Below are 19,457 nucleotides of genomic sequence, written 5' to 3' on the forward strand. Positions count from 1 at the left end.
TTGGAGTTAGAATCTTTTTCAACCTCAAGAGCCTTTGTTGAATCCACAAATGATTGAATGCTTCAATGAATTAACTAAATATTTGCACATAAAGAGTCTCATTAGACCCTCATCACATTCTATTAAACAATGTTTGTAAAACAAGGAATCATTCAGGATTCACAGCTCGTCAACATGTCTTGTTGGAATTCTATGATACAACTGTTATCAGTATTTTCTATTAGTAATGTTTAAAATGAGAGAACAAGTACAAACATTGTTTTTGTGGATATTTTTGTTTTGAGGCTACATTGACCTGCTAATAGACGTTGCCATCTAGTGGCTTATAGAGGGTATGGCAGAGCAGATGGGGTTTACAGTAGCCTATGTTGATGTCACCCCCTGATCCTGTTTCCCACGAGGGAAAGGGATGCCACTTGAATGGTCTCAGTCAGCATACAGCATTAGTAGGTGTACAGTGCCCATGTCTTTTCATGTGCAATATTCTAATGTGATAATTTCACCTAATAGAATGTTGTGATTTACTATAAATGAATGTGTGTTATACTTTATCTCACTGGGTTAATTATGCAATGCAATAATATAAAGTGTATTCTATTCATTCTTTGGCAAGAGTAAAGGTATATTAACTATATATACTTTATTTATGTTTCTCTTATGATTTCTTTTCATTTAATAGGCCCATATATAGGCGTATTCAGTTAGATCAAGATCAATTTTATATCATATTGATAGCATTACAGAAAAAACAGAACAGAGATAAAGAAAAAGAAAATTTATTCTTCTCTCATCGTCCATTCCCCAAAAGTGCAGATTTTCCAAGTACCAAAATTCATACTCAGGACATGAGACACAACCACATTACATTGACAGTCATCATTTTGGACAGAGTGCAACATGGGAGAGGACAATCCCGCTGGCATGTTTGAAGCACGTGTAGGCTACTGTATAAAAATCAGATGCTTTTCGTGATGAAAAAGGAGGTCGTGGGCAGTGTTGTTCCTTTAAGCAAGAGGTGTTGATTGGTCAAGATTTATGGCTTGATCATGGCAGCGAACTCTGCAAGAGCAAAAGAGGGAGAATCAACAGATGAGCTCTGACTGAGTTAGGTTATACAGAATCATTCAGCTCAATTCCTTTCAGAAGTTGTGCCAATTTAAGTCAAATGTAAATATTCAATTAAATGTAAGGATTGCTAATAGCAATGGCAGTTGAATGCTATATTTAAAACATGCATACACACACACACACACACACACTCACACATATACAGTATATATATATATATATATATATATATATATATATATATATATTCAGTGTAGTAAAAAAAATGCTTTAAGGCTTATCATAGGGATATAAATAACCTGCCATATTGCAATTTAGCTGCCGCCAGTACAGCTTCCCCTTTAAAGGTGTGTGACTTTCTGGTGCCATTGGTTTCTATTTGATTGCTATTGGCCTGCTTACAAGTCATGTACCAAATTTAACCAATTAGCTGTACTTACATTCTGTGTGGCCTAATTTCTTCTGATTGGATTACTTTTAATTCAAATGTAGTCTCTAGGGAAAACCATGAAATGCTGAACTTGTTTAATATCTTACCATCAATTCCAATCTTGCCATCACCATCACTGTCTCCGGCTTTAAGGAAGACCTTGGTCTCGGCATCAGTCAAAGCCCTAGCACCAGCCTTGAAGTTCTGCAGGAACAGTCTGAAAATGGAGAGGGAAGTATTTTAGTTAATGTCCAGCATCTGAATCAGCTACATTGTAAGGTTAAAATGAGTCAAATAAATGAATAAAAGTGATAGAAGTTATTGCTACTTCAGCTCCTCCTCCTCAATGAAGCCGCTCTTGTCCTGGTCAATGATGGCAAAGGCCTTCTTGATTTCATCGGCTCCCTTGGCGGAAAGGCCAACCTTGGCGAAGAACTCCTTGTGCTTGAAGGAGTCAGCACCTGAGTAAAAAAGGAATATGTTTTGATGACGACAACATTCTGTTTAACCATGTCTCCATGATCTTGCAAATGTGATCATAACTTTCAATGACCAATGGCACAATGACTGTGTCAAGTGTGTGCTCTGGCTTCTAAGTGGCAATAAAACTGAAAATAAAAGAGAGAAAGCTTTGGGATAGTGTATTTAAAAAAAAATTCAGCACTGCATATGACTAAAGGACTGGGCTATTACAGAAAGAGGACTTATTGTCCTGCTCTTGTCTAACTAGTACATTTACACATCAAATGATGAGTAGGCTATTTATATTCTATATATATTCTACCTGCACATGCTGTCAGGGCTGCCTCAATGTCGGCAGCTGCACAGAGCGAAGCAAGAGCCATTGTTTTCTGAGGGAAAATGAAAAGAAATTATATTAAATTAAAACAGCAATCAATCGCATCTATACAGTAAACACGTGATCAATGCACTGGAGCCTATGGCCTATAGGCTACGACAGATCGATATGTAGATTGACGAAAGCCAATAATTGGCTAGGATCATATAACACCTAAGACATCCAAGCAGTACGACAACCTATTTAAGCCTGACTATACAGGTGCGCTTAGCTTATTCCTATCTGCTTTAGCCAAACATCCAAATGTTCTTGCTAGAGCAGAGTCCATTTCTCTTCGGTTATCATCAGTCCAAGTTTGTGGCAAGAAAAACTTAAGTGGTAGGCTACGTGTCCGTTAAATTTCCCCCCTCTGAGCTGTAGTCCAAAACCAGTGGGAGAGTTTGAATCTCGGAACATCAATTCGGCGCCTTAGTATGCTTCCATTCGGATGTGAGAAATACGATGTCTTAAGATTCGCCCGATTGATTTGTAGTGTCTGTCTCCTCCAGAACTGAACTCACCTCAAGTGTGTCTTGAGGTGCTAGAGTGGATTCGCAAGCGAGCTTGTTTCAATCTGCCAACTGCAGTAACCACAGTGGTCGACCCGTGGATCTTATATACCTTCACTCACCCGAAATATGAGGCTTAATGTAATTGATACCGCATGCAAAGCAGTTGGTTGAAAAGTTTATCCAGTAGTCAGGCCGATCTATTTATATGTACATAAATGAAGATGCATAAAAGGTAGGTGTAGGCAAAAGTCTTTAATATTCAGTCGAGCTAATAATATACGTTGCTGACTTGGGTCTAACGATTAAGTTGGCGACACAAAATTCAAACTTAAGAATTGAAGAAGGGTGTAAGGATGCTGGTAATGCCATTCGATTTGGTTGGGCAAACGAGCAGTTAAAGCAAGATATCTGACAAAGTCAAATGAGGACTTAATTTGGCGCAATATTATGCTCTACGGGTGCTTTTACAGCTCTTATTACTGGTATAGTATGAATATACAATACTGATCAAAAGTGTAGTTTGCGTAAGGAGTAATGACTTGTTTATCAATTATTTCAATCTTTCTATTTATTCTAAAGTTGCAATTATTACCCGAAGGGTATAACCATCACCTTGTCTGTCATGGGCTGTGAATCCATGATGAAGGTGAACAGAGAGCATATTTTGGGGAATTTTGGAAAGAAATTTGACTTTTAAAGAAACTTTGTCATTAGTGCTCATCTTTGGTTTTTGTTGTCGTGCTGGTCTTTTAATTGTCTGCATTTTTTTAAAGTTACACCTGTAGACTACTACTCTGTATGTCAATATACAGTGATGCACTTCTTATTTGTGCATTGTATAGAGCATTACATCTCAGCAATTCGCCCAGGTCATTCATGAGCATAGCAAAAAAATAAATAAAAATGTCAGAAGCAGATCTGGAGGTTGCACTCCACAAAATAAGTTCAGTTGTCATTTGATTTCAGTTGTAGATTTAATGTGAACCTGTGGATTGATGTTAGGCCTTATTGGTATTCCTTGCATTTAATTGGGAAGTGGTTGGTTGTATTATTAGTCTCATCACCTCCTATTAGCTCTGTGGTGCAGTACAGCTATAGTACTATTTATGAAAGTGATGGAAACTGATAGCTACATCCTCATTAAAATGTACAGACAAGCTGGTAGGAACTCCCCATGTTTACTCAAGGTCTATCCCAATTCATCTGGATGTATTACCATCCTATTGTGTCCTTACTATTTTCTCCTTACTGTTGTGTATGAATTATCTTCTGATATTGTCAATATCTGTGATCCATTGAAAACTGTTAATTACATAATTTATAAATAATTGTATGTTAGGCATAGTCTTGAGTATGTTCTTGTTGGTATGCATGCACTTAAAGTAAGTTATTAAGTCTGCTTAAATTGCTACGATCTGCTTGAATTGAAAGAAAACCCCTCCTCTAAAAAGAAATGAATAACAGCCCTCTTTCAGAGGGTGGCAGTGTTGTGGCTCATACACTTCTGGGTTTTCCCTTGCGGGCGCGGAGGGCTGTGAGAGGGCAAACTGTGCGTCCACTCCAGCAATAAATGTGGCATTTTAAAGCACTAATTTCTACTCTTGCTGTGGAATGCAAAGTGAGAGGTGGAGGAAGTGCTTGTCAAAACATTATTACCTGACAAGATTTATTACTGAGCAAATTTTTAAGAGCCATTGTTGTCACACTCAGTTAAGTGTTTAGGGCTTTTTATCAATTTGAAATATATTCTAAAAACATTTATTTATTAACCAGGTATATTTCTGAAAATTGTATAATCAATAAAATATTTGATTGTTGTATCCATGAAATGTAAAATGTAAATCAGGTTTATAGGCCAAGTATACTTGCGTACAAGGAATTTGGTCTCTGCATTTATCCCATTTGTGAAACAATGCTGAAATACTGACCTGAATTACGTTTTTATTAAATATAGAAATCACGTTAGCTGTTTACTTGTTAAATAATATTTGTATTTAAGACATCAATCACCGAGCTCAGGCCACCTCTCTTAGTTAAATCAATATCTGCTATGCTGTAATTCCCTGCTACAGCTGTGCTTTTGAGGTGAAGTTAACTTTTATGAGTTGAACATGGATGTTTGGTCTTTTGTTTCTCAAAACAAATTATTTCATACAATTGAACTGTACACTCTATGCCATTGGATAGAATTCCAATCTGCATGAGGATTTTGAAATGTTTAAAACATGCTGTATGATGTGTTAAATTACTATGGCTTCTCTTACTGCTTGCTTCCAAGAAGCATGTCCCTTAAGGCTTGCTTATTACCCTGCTCAGGCAGTGACATCTCTGGTTGTTCTTGACAGCTGCATCCAAGAGTGGAAAAATGTATTTATATCCTGTAAATATACTATGCTCTGTAACATACATGTGCGACGTGACCCGGATTCGGCCGGCTCTCCCCACGGCAGGGATCTGGTTAAAAAGTAATCCATCTCACTTAATTATAGTTCTGAAACCCTAGTCCGCATGGCTCAAGTCCTGCAGAGCATGGCAGCTCTAATTGAGTACACCCGTGGCATCTGCACTGTCCACGGCAAGGGGGATTGAGTGTGAAGCCAGCATTCTCCTGCAAGGGCCAAGTGTCCAGCATCCGTCTTCAGATATTGCCAACAGATTGCCTAAGATGGCTGGATACAATGTCGTCTAATGGTTAATCAGTAATGTCTTCACAAAGGTATTCCCCCACTGTGGGTATCTGACGGAGAGTGTTTCGGGCACTGGTTGCCAGAGTTTGTTTGATGTATCCAAATACTTAAAATGTTTTTTTGTGTTGTTGTTGTTGCATTCTTTTTTAATGATGGAGAGGCGAAGAAATTAAACCATTAAGCCAAGACATTTACTCCAAATGTTTATTTATTTCTTTTTTTTCAAAAGTGCAAAAAGATTGAATACTTGCACTGGGTGTGGTTGTGAACATACAACATACAACTACACAACATGAAAAATTGACAAGTTGTTGAGACCTTGCACATGTCCTTGCTAAGAGTTGGCAGGGTATTCATAAATAAATATATAAAAAAGGCAATATTAGCTATCTGAGCCAGGTAGTCTACAGCAGTGGAAGTCTGGTTCCATGAAATGTGGATCCATGAAAACTTAAGCCTTCACAAGGAGAGCAAACTCTGTGGAGGTAAAAATAAATGTGTGTAAATATTGATCATCTATACAATGTTAATATCCCAAAGTTATTAGTCACATCCTTATAATTTTCAGATCTATATTGACAATTAATGGTATGTAAGGTTAGTTTAAACATCTAGTTGTGTGCAACAATATCTTTTACAATAGAATAACATTGTCTTGAAAACATCTTCACCATAATTTATGACAGATTTCATGAGCCATGACTTTGAAATTCAAAGTGTTGTTACTTATTGACAATAATTTCTATATAGCTTTCTAAATATAGTTCCTTGGCATAGTCTCTTACTGTACAGCGAATGGCTATTTGTGTCTACTATTCCGATTATGTAATTTAGGTAACTGAGCCATAGAAATATGACAATGTATGACATCTTACCATCAACTCCAATCTTGCCATCACCGTCACTGTCACCAGCGTTAAGGAAGGCCTTGGTCTCGCCATCGGTCAGAGCTCTGGCACCAGCCTGGAAGGTCTGCAGGAACAGTCTAAGAAAAACAGCAGGATTATTTGAGTTAGCTGTGAGGAAACTCGTGATATAGAGGATGACCCCCATTCTGAATTATGTTCTTAACATGATCCGTATCGCAGATGTTTTGTTGGATCATGAAGGATTTGTTCCTTATCCCCGTGGCTTTGTAGGTTATCAATTATCATAATTGTGCTATGCAATTCTCATTAGCCGAGCCACACCATCAGATATCTCTTGGAAAAGCAGCACATGCAACTGATATTGTTCTTACTTCAGCTCATCCTCCTCAATGAAGCCGCTCTTGTCCTGGTCAATGACGAAGAAGGCCTTCTTGACATCATCGGCGGACTTTCCGCTCAGCCCGCACTTGGCGAAGAATGTCTTGTAGTTGAAGGAGTCGGCAGCTGTTGGAGGACAGGAGGTCAGGAAAAAGCTATTTTGGACTCAAGCAGATGTTTACTTACACAACTATATTATCAACTATACTGATATCTAATTAAACTATTAAATACATTATTCACACTCAAAATAAAATATATTTACGAAATAAATAAATATGTATTATTCAAACAATGCAGCTTATTCATTTTTCTTGGGAGAATTGTGCATGATGGTAATGTATGTATGAGTACGGCCATATGTGTTTAGCATTCCTTACCTGCGCAGTCCTTGATTGCAGCAGCAATATCGGCCTCATTAAGGATACCAGCAAAAGCCATCTTTAAAAGATCTGCGGAGGGATGGCAGGAGATCAGCGCTATTAGATTGTTGGCAATGCGTATGAAAAAAAAGTGCATAAATAAAAAATAAAAAAACGTTTGACAACATGATTTCTATGCCGAATCAACTTTGACCTCAAGGGTTAGGCCATTTGTCAATAGCCTACAGGCCTGCCACCACTTGCCCTAGGACCTACGTTTGCACAAAACTGACTGTTTCTGAGTTTCTAAGGAATCAAGACCGGTCAGCTCATTTTGCCCACTCTACAGATGTCATAGGCTAGCTACATTACAATTCTTGCTTTTTATGTAGAAGTGTTATTCTAGAGCTTGCCAAATCCTATTGCAGTTTGAACTCTGGTCTCATAGCACAGTGCCCACTGAGGAGCAAATTGTGTCAATAGCTAAAATCCGTAACTGCCCATGACTTTCTGCCTGGAGGACACCGCATCACCCCATTCCTGCGCCTATTTGACACAAGGCAATTGCCCAATTCCCGTCCACTCTTGAGCAGGGAGTTCTTGTTATTTTCATTAAAAACAATATAACTTATTCGCAGGTCCAACTCAAAGGCGAAGTCCAAATGAATTCCAAATGCAAAGCTTTCCGCGTGTGTCCATACTGTATTCCATTTGGCGCTCGGGAACAGAGAGCGCTCAGCGCATCACAGTTCTTCCCATATTGCGACTCCGGATAGCGACTCACCTTTAGACTTTGGTCTACGTCTGGGTAGCAAGGATGTGCACAGGCTGAGGATGCAGAGTTTCTGTCTCACATTTATACTGCTGCTGTGTAACAGATACCACATGCTTAGGTTAGGTATAGTTTCGAAAAAAATGTGTCCAAGTCATATAGTGCTATTTTTATCCTTTTAAAATGGAGATGCTCAAAGTCCAAAAGTGTAACATAAGCGGGCATCTTTGGCTGTCTCTCCTCCCTCGTGCAGTCGATGTGCACTGCATACTGTCTACAGTGCGTTTTCTTTGTAATATGACTCTTGTCATAAGGAAATGCCCCATTTGTAGATTCATATGTGACTATCCAACAGGATTCTCTTGTATGGTTTATAGGCAATCAGTTTGCCTGACAAATATAACTATACACATTTATATGGATTTAAAGAGAAATAAATAGTAAGCAATTTATCAGGGCATCTGTCTTGGGGGATATCCCAAACATGGGCAGGGATTGAGGTGTAGGAAGATAATTCTCAAATTTCACCCGCCAATCTTTCAGGATTCCTTTAATGTCATCTGTTGCACTTGTAAGAGAAACCTTACATGTATGTGACAGAATACACCACAGAATTTCACTAACCCATAGGTATGTATGCAGTAAGATAAATGCCCTCTCTTTTGAGCCTGTGGTAGAAAATGATCTGGGCTCTGAAATGAATTAGGAGGCATAAGAGACAAATTCACTATTGCTGAATTGCTAGTTTAAACTGTGGTGTGTGCTTTCAGCCTCACAGTTCACTTTGTGCCTGAAGGTCAGACTGTGAGCAATGTTTTTGTGCCACAGACACCTCAGAAAAATGATGTGGCTAATTGACTAATTACAAACCTTCACTTTGATCAGTTTGTACTTATAAACGTACATCCCTTAGATCCCCCAGAGACCTGAAAAACTTGTTTACACATAGCTCTGAGGAGTGGTGCAGGTTTCTAGTGAGACACGCTATTTATAACTTGGCTAGTTTTTTTTGCACCAAAACTGCACACACAGTGACACTGTTGAACTGTTGAGTCTTTATTCAGCGAGGTCTTTTTATGCCATCACTTGTACTAAGAATGACATATTGCAAGCAAATGTACTGTTTAAAATCAGCAGGACAAGTACAAATCATATTGATCTAAATAAATCATTCAGAGGGTGCAGAGCTGGAACGCAGTAGACAATCCTGGGCTGTCTGTCCTCAGGAGGAGTTGACCAGGTTTGAAAACTCTGTGAAGCAAAAGGAGACAATTTATCAATGTAAATAAGTTCCTCAGTTCCTGGAAGGGTATATTCATCCATGTCCTTATTTGAGTCATTTCTGTTTTTGTGAGTTAACAACTGTTACACTATGGAGTGAGAATAATATCTCAGATCAGATATTCCCAGACCTTCCCAACCAATCTTGCCATCCCCGTCCATATCTCCAGCCATCATGAAGGCTCTGGTCTCCGCTGCCGTCAGGGTCCGTGCCCCTTTGGAGAAGTTTTGAAGGAATAGTCTGGACAAGAAGACATGGGAAGAAAAACCTTAAAAAAACCCTTAAAAAATGAAGATGTCACTCTATGCACAAAGGAGTATTCTTACTAATTGGTCTTAGTTTTACCTTGAGGATACAACTGTAACAGCTCATCAAGTCCATAAAGCTACTTTATAACTCCAATTTTATTTCCATTTTTTCATGTCCATTTTTATGTGCTCCAGCTTTACTTCAAAGTATTACCTTGTGCATTATTAGCAGTTATACAAAATAAAACCAGCTAAACAAAACTGTCAAAGGTATAGAAAAGTATGACGGTGTATTAGGGCCAAACATGAAGAAAAAAAATATTTTTGCCATGATGAGATTAAACTCGACATGTCGACATTAAACTTGAAATTTCGAGAATAAAGTTGAAATATCATGTCGATTTTAATCTCGACATTTCATCTTTATTCTCGACATTCAAAACTAGTTAGTATAGCCTAATTGTTGCTAAACCCAATTCTGAAGTAGGCTACAATTTCACCAAATCATGTAGGTTACACAAGGCATTTTGTTGAGTCGTCGACCAGTCTGAGACTGACTGTCCAGATTCAGTGGCAGCTACTTTGGAGCAGTCGCTCCCTCTCCAAACTAGTTTTGATAGACATGTCAAGATGAAATGTCGAGATTAAAGTCAACATCATATTTCAACTTTATTCTCGAAATTTTGAGTTTAATGTTGACATGTCGAGTTTAATCTCATCATGGCAAAAATATTTTTGTTCTTCATGTGTGGCCCTAATACTCTGTTGTAGAAAAGCTCTATTAACAGGACTGTCAAAGGTAGAAAAGCTCTATTTCTGAGAAAAAGTCTAATATACTCAACTGTAGCTCATCCTGCTCAATGAACCCACTCTTATCCTGGTCCAGAATCCGAAAGACCTTCTCTATTTCTGGTGGAGATTTCTTTGACAGTCCCACAGTTGCAAAAAAGGTTTTCGGACTGAAAGAATCTTTTGCTACACCACATAGAAAAAAATAACAAATGATAATCACAGGAAGAAAAGGAATTTCTCGGTTATGATAACAGCATTATATGATCTGATAATGTAACATCCTAGTGGTATTACAGCTCAAAGAGAGCGGGAGAGAGAGACAGCCAAACAACAGCATTCCAGAAACTTAACGCTCAGACCCCTGACTGTTTCATTTGGCAGTCAATGGATGAAATCCAATGACAGCTTCTCATACCTTGGCACGCATTGATGGCTGAAGTAATGTCAGAAGCAGCGAGGAAGTCTGTAATAGCCATCGTCAGGGAGGTCGCGGGGAAGACTGCAGAGTCTGACTGCTGGTAGGAGATAGAAAGCTTCAGACACCATGTCAAAAACCACCAGCGTGGCGTTGTCAGATGCACCTGAGCTCTCCTGAAGCCTCTTCAGCAGTGGAGGACTACTTAGGTGCACACAAAGGCTGAATTGTGTTTTTACAAGTGATGTGTAAACACTACCTGCAGACTTCATTTGCAGTGTTAATTTCATTCTTTTGTATATCCAGATTCATTGCATTTATTTCTTTAACTCTTTTTTCCATTCTCTTTTTTGTAAAATGAATGGTACAATGAATAGTCTTAGAATGATAGAATTGTCATATAACTAATTGCATAGAATCAAATTATTCAGACCAACTCTCACACAAGACATACAGAAAATCCATGATAAGGGGGAACTTCATAGTTGTTTTTTGTATGTCGTTCATAAAAAGAAAGCCATGGCTTTTGTTCAGTGCCTCTCCATAAAGAGCATGTGCCTTCATATTCACAAGTAAAGACACTATATTTTTTTGCCAGATGATCAGCAGGTTATATTTGGTTTGGCCTCTTTCGGTCCTTCTAGAAGCTTCCGTGTAGTGATTTGGTACTCTCCACTGACTATTTGGCACCCTGTCCATGCAAACATCCTGTTTTTGCACTACTGTCATTCTGAATCTTGTGTTTCACTTTGTTAATGACCATACATTCATTTGAATAGTAGCTGGTGTAAGAAGCAAATGAAAGGCATATGGTAACTCCCAGCAACCAGCCACAGATCTTTCAGATCTCTAGTCGTAGCATACCTTTATTTAATTCTCGGAAAGTTCATTGAGGGAAGCCCTCATTTATAATGAAGCTGAGATTACATGGTCAACTATGTGGAAATGTAATAAAATACTTAGTAGCACTGCACTGCTGACAATATTTTTGCCAACTTTGCAGTACACACACTGTGTTCTTTTTCTCAGACATATTTTCCTGTCATGTAAGTGTGAAATACTGTGGGAGAGATTATATCTGTGTGTGTGTGTGTGTGTGTGTGTGTGTGTGTGTGTGTGTGTGTGTGGCATGTGCACGTGCTGGTCCGGTGCAGGTGGCTGCGAGGCCGCGGTGACGCGAGGCTGGTTTCCTCCGCAGGCTCTCTTCCTCAGGATGGACGAATGCGTGCGTCCAGGCCGCTGGACTGCCAGCCCCTGGGCCTGAAGAACAACAAAAACATCCACATCCTCCCCCCCCCCTCTACCTGCCCCTCTGGCCTTGCCCCCCTCGGCCGCTGACGCTTGTTTGCAGGAAGGCCAGGTTTCCTGTGTGATGGACCGTGGCGGGGGCTGTGGTGGTGGGGGAGAGCAGGACGACTGGACGGAGCACAAGGGTAGCTGGTCAGAGACAAAGTCTGGGTCCGGCTTCAACAGAGCACTTGTGGCGTTTGCTCATGGGACTGTGTTGCTGAGGGTCGAATGGAGATCTTAAAAACCCCACTGACAAAGAAGTGGCCCCAGAAGATGAGAGAGAGACACAACAAGCAGCCTGACTTTGGACTGTCACGGGGCAAACAAGGGGTAAGTGTTTTTGTGAAGCTAATCAGTTTTTATGATGGTGGTCATTTAGTGATTCAATTGCTGTATAGGCCAGGAACAAACACAAACATCCGATTTCTGGCATTGACATTACTTGTAGTTCAGTTTGTAAACACGTCAGTAGTTAGGTTTGACAAAGAGTTGAAGGTTGCCATACCACAAGAGTTAAACAACAAGTAAATGTTGCACCTCAGAAGTGTTTTACTCTGTCTCTAAAGGATGGGCTGCATCCACTATACCAGTTGACAGTGTATAGAAACCCTCATCGGTGCTAATGCAGGGAGATAGTGATAAACACTCCTTACCAACCTGTGTTCCTATATAAGTACTTTGTGATGATGTGTAGTACCGCCATACATTTCGCACCGTGCTCATAGGCGCTGACTTCTCATTCTGATCCATGTTGGACAGCTGCTTGTGTTTCTTAATTTGGGATTACTTGCGGCCATCAACCATCAACCTCTACCATTTGAAACAACACCAGACGTCCAACTGTTGTTGTGGGGAACGATTCGATCGCTACAATTATTTGTCACCGGCTGATGACTCAAGATGGAGACAAAGATTAATTATCTGATGAGTGATAGACATGTCACAATAACTGTACACTAATCGTTATATGCTTTGCTTTCCACAAGTGGTTCTACTTTAGGAGCGGCATTCCATACAGAGAGTCTCAGTGATATTGATCTGCTGAAGCAAGTCTCTGATTCCTAATCAAGCTGCCAACTTGACATAACCTGCGACATGCTGTGCCTGTTTTGCCACAGCCAGATATGCGATATTGTATTTGGGCTATTAGACGTATCTAATCTGTTCCCTCATTTAAAAAGAGACACGTTTAAATGCCCCTCCTCAAAATGAGAGATGGGGTGGGGTGGGGTGGGGGGTGGGGGGTGGGGGGATTTGGTCACTCTTGCAAGATGAGCAGGTTCTACTCCCTCCTGTCTCTTGGGTTCAGTTACCCCTCCAGTCTATTTTCAGTCAAGCAGCTTTGACTGTGACATGCCTTTGCAACTCTCAGATTCAGCCAAGATTTGGGGAGGGGGGAGGGGGGTTGGGGGGGTGTTGATGAGCAGGGGGCAGTCAGGGTGGGGGCAGATTCTTCATCTGCACACCCCTCTGCCTCGGACATCAATCACTGGCTATTGCGTGTGTCTCTGTGCGGTTGTGGATGGGTATGGGTGTGGATGTGTGTGTGTGTGTGTTTATGTGTATACTTTTGTGTGTTCAGTCTGGAGCCCCAGTCTGACCCCTGCCTTGCGATTGTAAATCTTTCACGCAACTCAACCTGTATTGCATTGCAGAAAAAAAAACACTCACGACGAGACGCCGTACGAAGCCATTTCCACTTTACCCTGTGAGCTTCTGTGATTTACTGCCGGTGAGTTAACAGTTAACAGCGCGGAGTCTCTCTCGACTTTTGCCACCTCCCTCCTCCTTCACAGCTGGACCGTCCTCCCCCTGTTCTCCCTTCTAATTCACCCCCCCCCCCCCCCCCCCAGTTCTGCCTGCGGGCCAGCTAGAGTGGCTTGAGCAGTCTTCCTGCTGGGTGCTAATTGAGCGGCCCAGCCTGCCAGGGTGCGAAGCCTCCGCACAGGGCTCCGATACTCCCCCCCGGGGGCCCTCAGGGACAGGCAGGGAGGCAGGCGGCCAGCAAGCTGGACCTGACCAGGATGAGCTCACCACGGACCATGGTGCTGGGGGGGTGGGGGGGGGGAGTTGTGTAATCCTGGCCCCGGAGTGAGAGGCACCCTCTATTAGTCCAGAGCCTCACCCGGAGATTCCTCCCGGCTGGCAGCCCGCTCCACTGCCTTGACTTCCACTCGACTGCCCGCCTCCATGTGTGTGTGTGTGTGTGTGTGCGTGCGTGTGTGTGTGCGTGTGCGTGTGCGTGTGTGTGTGTGTGCGTGTGTGTGTGTGTGTGTGCGTGTGTGTGTGTGTGTGGATCGAGTGTCCCGAGCTCTGCCCGCACCACCCGGCAGCAGGTGTTCAAGTGTTTTCACACCAGCAGAAAAAAATAGAAGGGCTGAGGCAGGTCTTTCCTCTTTTTCTATTCCTCCCTCTGTCTCTTTCTCTCTCTCTCTCTCTGTCTTTTGTGCCCTTATTCTGAATTCCCCTCTTCAAGCAAGTTCACTCAGTCTGCTGAGGCTTCTGAAGATAGTAGAACTAGATAGACAAATGACACCCTTAGCGTAGTAGCTTAGCAGCATAGCTTAACTGCTAGCAGTTCTATAGCAGTATGGGTCTGTGATTTATGTTATCTGATAATTCAATGAAATCAAGATGATTTCACCAATCAATGGTGAAAGGTATATCCGTCTAAAGGTGAATGAGCTTGTTTTTAGTTTTAAGCATGATCTCAATGTAATAGGAGTGAGAGGCCACCAAGTCACATAAATGCCTCTCTAATTCACTGGAGGTGATACGGGGGGTTGAGTGGATGTCTCAATAACAGCTGAGTTTGACATTTCCACTTTTTCGAGCCCTGGTCTCGAAGCTTCACTTTACACTAACCTTCAAAATTAAGCTGTTATCAGGTCATTTTAAAAACAAACACTAGGATGGGCCAACCATATCGCTTACTGTTGGACCGACGATAGGCCAAATTAAACTGTAATCAAAAACCTGGTCAGGATTAAGCGCTGTACAGGTGCGGAGAGAAAACGCTGACAGTCGATGAGTCAGAAAGCTGATTTGGGCTTTGGAGGAGGCATCGTGAGAGTGCACATGCAGGACGAATAGACCCCTGGGCTTTGTGTACTCCTTGTTTGAGCAGTAACCGGTGGCAACCTTAACTGGGTGCGTTTCAGTTGAGTAGAATATAGTTACAGTGGCCGTGTGCAGTGTGGCACGGCAGGGCCCAAGGCAGCCGAATTCCAGCTGGCTTAAGGAGCAGTGACCGTCCAGCCTACCCTCTCAGAGCCTCAAGGGTTTCCCTGGACTGTGACTGGAGATAGGGTTGGGGTGGGATGGGATGAGGGGGGGGCAAGCTTCATAGTTATGGGCATGATGGACAGCTCAGTGGCACCGCTCTGGGACAGGAGCCCAGTTAGTGCCCGCTGCTGTGGCATGGTTATCAAAGAGCCACCAGCCTTTTACAGGCTTTCACCCTGTAAACATTTGCTGTGTCGTCTTTCAGCAACACTAAGTCGTCTTTTATGCATGCCAACCCGGCCGTGTTTTACACATGCGTATGTATGTGTGTGTGTGTTTGTGTGTATATTGGTGAGAGGAGAGAACTTTCCTCAATATGCCTGACTAATTACATTATGGCATGTTTACGACCAGGTCAGAGGCGGCGTCTAGTCTCTCATGTCAGATATCAGAGACTGGCTTGGCTGCTGATTTCTCCTGTATATGTCTACCAGCTTTTCAGAGGAAAATACCATGAAATCATTTAATTGTTTTACTTAAAAAAGGTATTTGGGAAACACATGTTCTGAGTGAGAAGAGGCACCAGGGATAATTTAAAGTCAAATTGACATTTCTTGTATTTCTTGTTCTTTCTTGTATGTTGTCAGATTGGGTACTTGGGGACACTGAGGACCCAAGATGTGTCCAAAAAAACAAACAAATCTGAAGCTAAGATGTACACTTCAGTTTGATTTGACCTGACCGTGAACAGAAGTGTGAAAGGAGAAATTAAAACAGGAAAACAAGCTTGTTTGCCTCTTGACTGATCTTCAAATAACACAAGCAAGCATGTCCTCTGTGCTACTGTTTGGATATCAAGTCCTGAATGTTCCCTGCAGATGAGACAGTGTAAGTTTATCTGCTGTGTATGTGTGTGTGTGTGTGTGTGTCCTTAGCGGTACTATTAAAGCACGTTCATGGCATCTGTTCTCCTCTCACGTCCACGTGAAGAACCAGTTGTCACAAATCCAAGACGCTCAGTGTGGGTCAATGTGAAGATTGACCCTCTCGTAAAATGAACGCCTCCTCACCCTCTGGCCCTCTTTTCAAATGTCTGTAAATACCTCCATGCAACTTTCCAACTCAATCCTAATGGGAGGCATGCATAAGAGGAGCACCTCACACTAGATGGGAGCCTTCCATTCTCTCAAGATCTTCTATCACAAATAATCAACGTACATCTTGAATGTGGCCAGCAGTATGTTGTTACATGTCAGATGATTGAGCACTTTAGTGTTTTGATGGGGCAGGTTATCGCGATTAGCAAGTGCAGTGTTGTTTGTAGCAATCTGTGTGAGTGGCAGCGATAGAGTCGCAGCGATAGAGTATCATGCAGGCCACCGACTGACCGTGCTATTTTTATTTTTAAGTTGTAGTGACACAGCATATAAGCTAATGCATGAAACATCCCTGCCCATGTAGGGCTTACAGCAGGAGCATGATCAACTGCATGCTAATTCATTTTGGTGGACGACACTCTCCCCAGATGGCACCTTGCTGAATAAAATGTATGTATAAAATGTATTGCTTGTTGCTTGTGTTGTGTTGGTTGTACATACTCACACCACACACACACACACACACACACACACATACACATACATACACACACACACACATTTGATATCTTGCTGACTACTTCAAGGGAACAAACCATTAACTCCATCTTCAAGGGAACATTCAGTACCACTGAGGGTTGAGATCCATGCTGTTTACTCATTCTCTCTCTTGATCATTCTATCAATCTGTAAGTCCATTTAGTTTACTTTCTGGGAAAGATAACACTTATGATCAAATATGAAAAGATAGAGTAAGAGAGAGAGAGAAAGAGAGAGAGAGAGAGATATGGAGGGAGTTTTAGCCTGCAAAACAAACTCTTGACAAGTGATGGCAAGTTGTTCTCACCAAGGATAATTTCGTATTTTTCTTTTTTTCAGCAAATAGAACATCTGGATGGAACGTCTGAATCTTGCTTGAGTCTTGTTCTACTTCCTATGATGTCACATAGGGAGACCGCTGACCCTCTGAGGAGTTTGGCATGGCTAATGACTGCAAACGTCATTCTGCTCATCAACAGCACCATCAGTGGTAACAGCACAGGTATTCAATGCTACTGATAGTCTGTGGGCTGTGATCTGATACAGTTTCTCATAAAGCACTTAGCCTTGCAAAATATTTTTTCTTTGAACCTAACTAAGCTACACAATCCAAATTGTCTGGTATGTATATGCTTCAAACGTAACACATCTACCACTGAATTCAACAGTTCATCAGAAATGCAACTATTTGCTTATGATCATTTTGTTATTTTTAAATGGTTTCAATCATTTTAACCTGTGTGACAGGAGGAAACCCTTGTAGGCTTCACCCAAGCAAAACATCTCTGATGGAATTAGGACAAACATCATGTTACAGTCTTCTGCCAGACTGGCAGTATTCTCTGGCATGGGGGCAAGAAATTAGGTTGGTTACATTAGCCTCACTTGGCCTCTCCCTCAGACAGGGGGCTAAAAAAACCTTCCCTTAGCCCTCCAATGAGGCGGCCTCAAAACCATTTGCAGTCTGCTGTCGATTCAGCTTTTTAGCTCTGCTGCTGTTGCAATGTACCTCTGATGGGCAGAAAATATATTGTGTTGACAAAGTAGTTTACTTTCTTCTATTCATCTGCATAGTGAATTCTGCTAATGCAACAACTAGTGGTCATATTAAAGATTCAATTTATTGTGACGTCATTAACCTCGAGTGGAAAACTCCATTTAAAAAGTCAGTCACATTATGTGCAAACTTTAATGTGCTTAAAGTTGCACATTATTTGTTTTCTTCATTGTTGTGGTGCTCCAGTCTTTGCTTGATAAGGGTTGATTGGGAATGGGTGTAAAAACTGGCCTTTGCCTTAGCTGTGCTGTTAGATATGTAATACCCCTATTTTGATTCAGATAATTCAGCACAATTATGTCACTTTGGTAGGGAATTGATTGTCCTTTTTGTGTTTACAGAGATATTTCAAAAGACAAGCCTGTCACTTTTTTTTAAAACCCTAACCCTAAACCCCCCCACCCCCAGTCCACCCGGCTACTGTACACACTCACCTTCCCAAAAAAGGCTGCCCCAGTTCAGGCAGACGCTTTGCCTAGCATTTTGCTTTCCCAGAGTGCACTGTGGCAGTTAGGCGGGCTGGGGGACGAGCGCAGCAGAGCAGAGGCCGGGCAAGCATGTGTGTCTCCCGGGCCTGCTGGCTGTTGTGCATGCTCAGAATGAGCCCAAAGGCATCTAATTACACAGCTCCCACGGATTGTTTGGTGTCACTTGTCGTCTGTTCCTGGGATATATGATGATTCTGCGCTTCTCATGTAAAAGGATAGTTTTGCGTTCAGGCTTGGCTTTTTCACTTTGAAGTGTTACAGCTCAATCGGTTGCAACATCAACGCGAAGGCGGGTTTTAATCCTGAGGCTTTCCCCGTTTTTGGTAGCTATCTGATTTGCCCGGGAAGCCACCCCGCGAGAGAGGGCTGCCCACCATGACCTGCACAGGGTCTAGTGGCCCTGGCACTAAAATGACTTCTGGGATGGCCATAGGCTTGGCACTGCAAATGCTGTACTGTACTCATTAATGTTTTTCATTTAAGACAGAGGGAGAGAGGGAGAAGGAGAGAGAGAGAGAGGAGTGTGAGAAAGCAAGTGAGAAGAGAGAGAGATGAGATCTTGCTATAGTACAGGCAAAAAAAAATAAAAAGCATTGTGGGCAGCAAAGATAGGATTCAATCTTTTACCCACTTAGAAAAACAGCAGTTAACTGTGGAATGTAGCAGCTATCACTGTCACTGAAATTTAAGCAAAGAGGACTTTTCTTCTTGAAGGCTAGGGTTTCACAACTCTGTTACTGAGGAGGATTGAGGCCAAGCGGTTAAATTTGGAAAAAGTCTCAAAACTCTGCAAGCAACAGTAATGTCAAAAAGATTGATGACCATACAAAGTATTTGGAAGACATTCCTAAATTATTTTAGTTTAAGCGTGAATTTTAATAGAACCCTAGGAATAACCTGCTGCTGCAAATAGGTCTGAGGTGAGTCTCTCGTAACTTATCAGTTATCAGTTAACATTATCAGTTATCAGTTAACATTATCAGTTACCCTCATCTGTTGACTTTTCTATCACTATTTGAATTTTGAGAATTGTCGAATTGTTGAATCACACAAAAGTCCAAAGCAGCTCTATAATAATATATAATCAACTTGGGGTTTGGTTTACAC

General features: G+C 41.5%; 3 protein-coding genes across 6 annotated transcripts in view; 1 reads left to right on the top strand and 2 right to left on the bottom strand.

Annotated features, from left to right (window-relative positions):
- Positions 1 to 760: 760 nt before the first annotated feature.
- On the bottom strand, positions 761 to 8,046 carry LOC121700481 (parvalbumin-2). Of its 2 annotated transcripts, none has more exons than XM_042083448.1 (5): positions 7,929 to 8,046; positions 7,163 to 7,234; positions 6,776 to 6,908; positions 1,606 to 1,715; positions 761 to 1,059 (listed from the first exon to the last, which is right to left on the bottom strand). In XM_042083448.1, the coding sequence occupies exons 1-5, from the start codon at positions 8,029 to 8,031 to the stop codon at positions 1,034 to 1,036; spliced, it is 444 nt and encodes a 147-aa protein (XP_041939382.1). In that variant the 5' UTR covers positions 8,032 to 8,046; the 3' UTR covers positions 761 to 1,033. The 2 variants fall into 2 exon arrangements, with proteins under 2 accessions (XP_041939382.1, XP_041939383.1); XM_042083449.1 differs by lacking the exons at positions 761 to 1,059; positions 1,606 to 1,715 and adding exons at positions 5,726 to 6,012; positions 6,411 to 6,520.
- A 913-nt stretch (positions 8,047 to 8,959) lies between these two features.
- Positions 8,960 to 19,457, bottom strand: part of LOC121699677 (parvalbumin, thymic-like) — an 18,268-nt gene continuing 7,770 nt past the window's right edge. For both annotated transcript variants that reach the window (XM_042081999.1, XM_042081998.1), the window contains exons 3-6: positions 10,654 to 10,753; positions 10,289 to 10,421; positions 9,329 to 9,438; positions 8,960 to 9,167 (exon numbers count right to left, since the gene is read on the bottom strand). In XM_042081999.1, coding sequence (XP_041937933.1) covers positions 9,139 to 9,167; positions 9,329 to 9,438; positions 10,289 to 10,421; positions 10,654 to 10,714 — 333 coding nt within the window. In that variant the 5' untranslated portion in view covers positions 10,715 to 10,753 and the 3' untranslated portion in view covers positions 8,960 to 9,138. The remainder of the gene's footprint in view (positions 9,168 to 9,328; positions 9,439 to 10,288; positions 10,422 to 10,653; positions 10,754 to 19,457) is intronic.
- The window catches only part of LOC121699674, a 15,588-nt gene continuing 8,143 nt past the window's right edge, over positions 12,013 to 19,457 (top strand). Inside the window, exons 1-6 of one of the 2 annotated variants that reach the window (XM_042081993.1) lie at positions 12,013 to 12,277; positions 13,599 to 13,675; positions 15,816 to 16,056; positions 16,630 to 16,715; positions 17,145 to 17,307; positions 17,553 to 17,670. The gene's annotated coding sequence lies outside the window, so the exon portion shown is untranslated. Of the gene's footprint in view, positions 12,278 to 13,598; positions 13,676 to 15,815; positions 16,057 to 16,629; positions 16,716 to 17,144; positions 17,308 to 17,552; positions 17,671 to 18,869 lie in introns of those variants that run through there. The other variant, XM_042081994.1, reaches the window with a different exon arrangement.

Source organism: Alosa sapidissima, chromosome 24 (assembly GCF_018492685.1).
Source record: "Alosa sapidissima isolate fAloSap1 chromosome 24, fAloSap1.pri, whole genome shotgun sequence".
NCBI lineage: Eukaryota > Metazoa > Chordata > Actinopteri > Clupeiformes > Clupeidae > Alosa > Alosa sapidissima.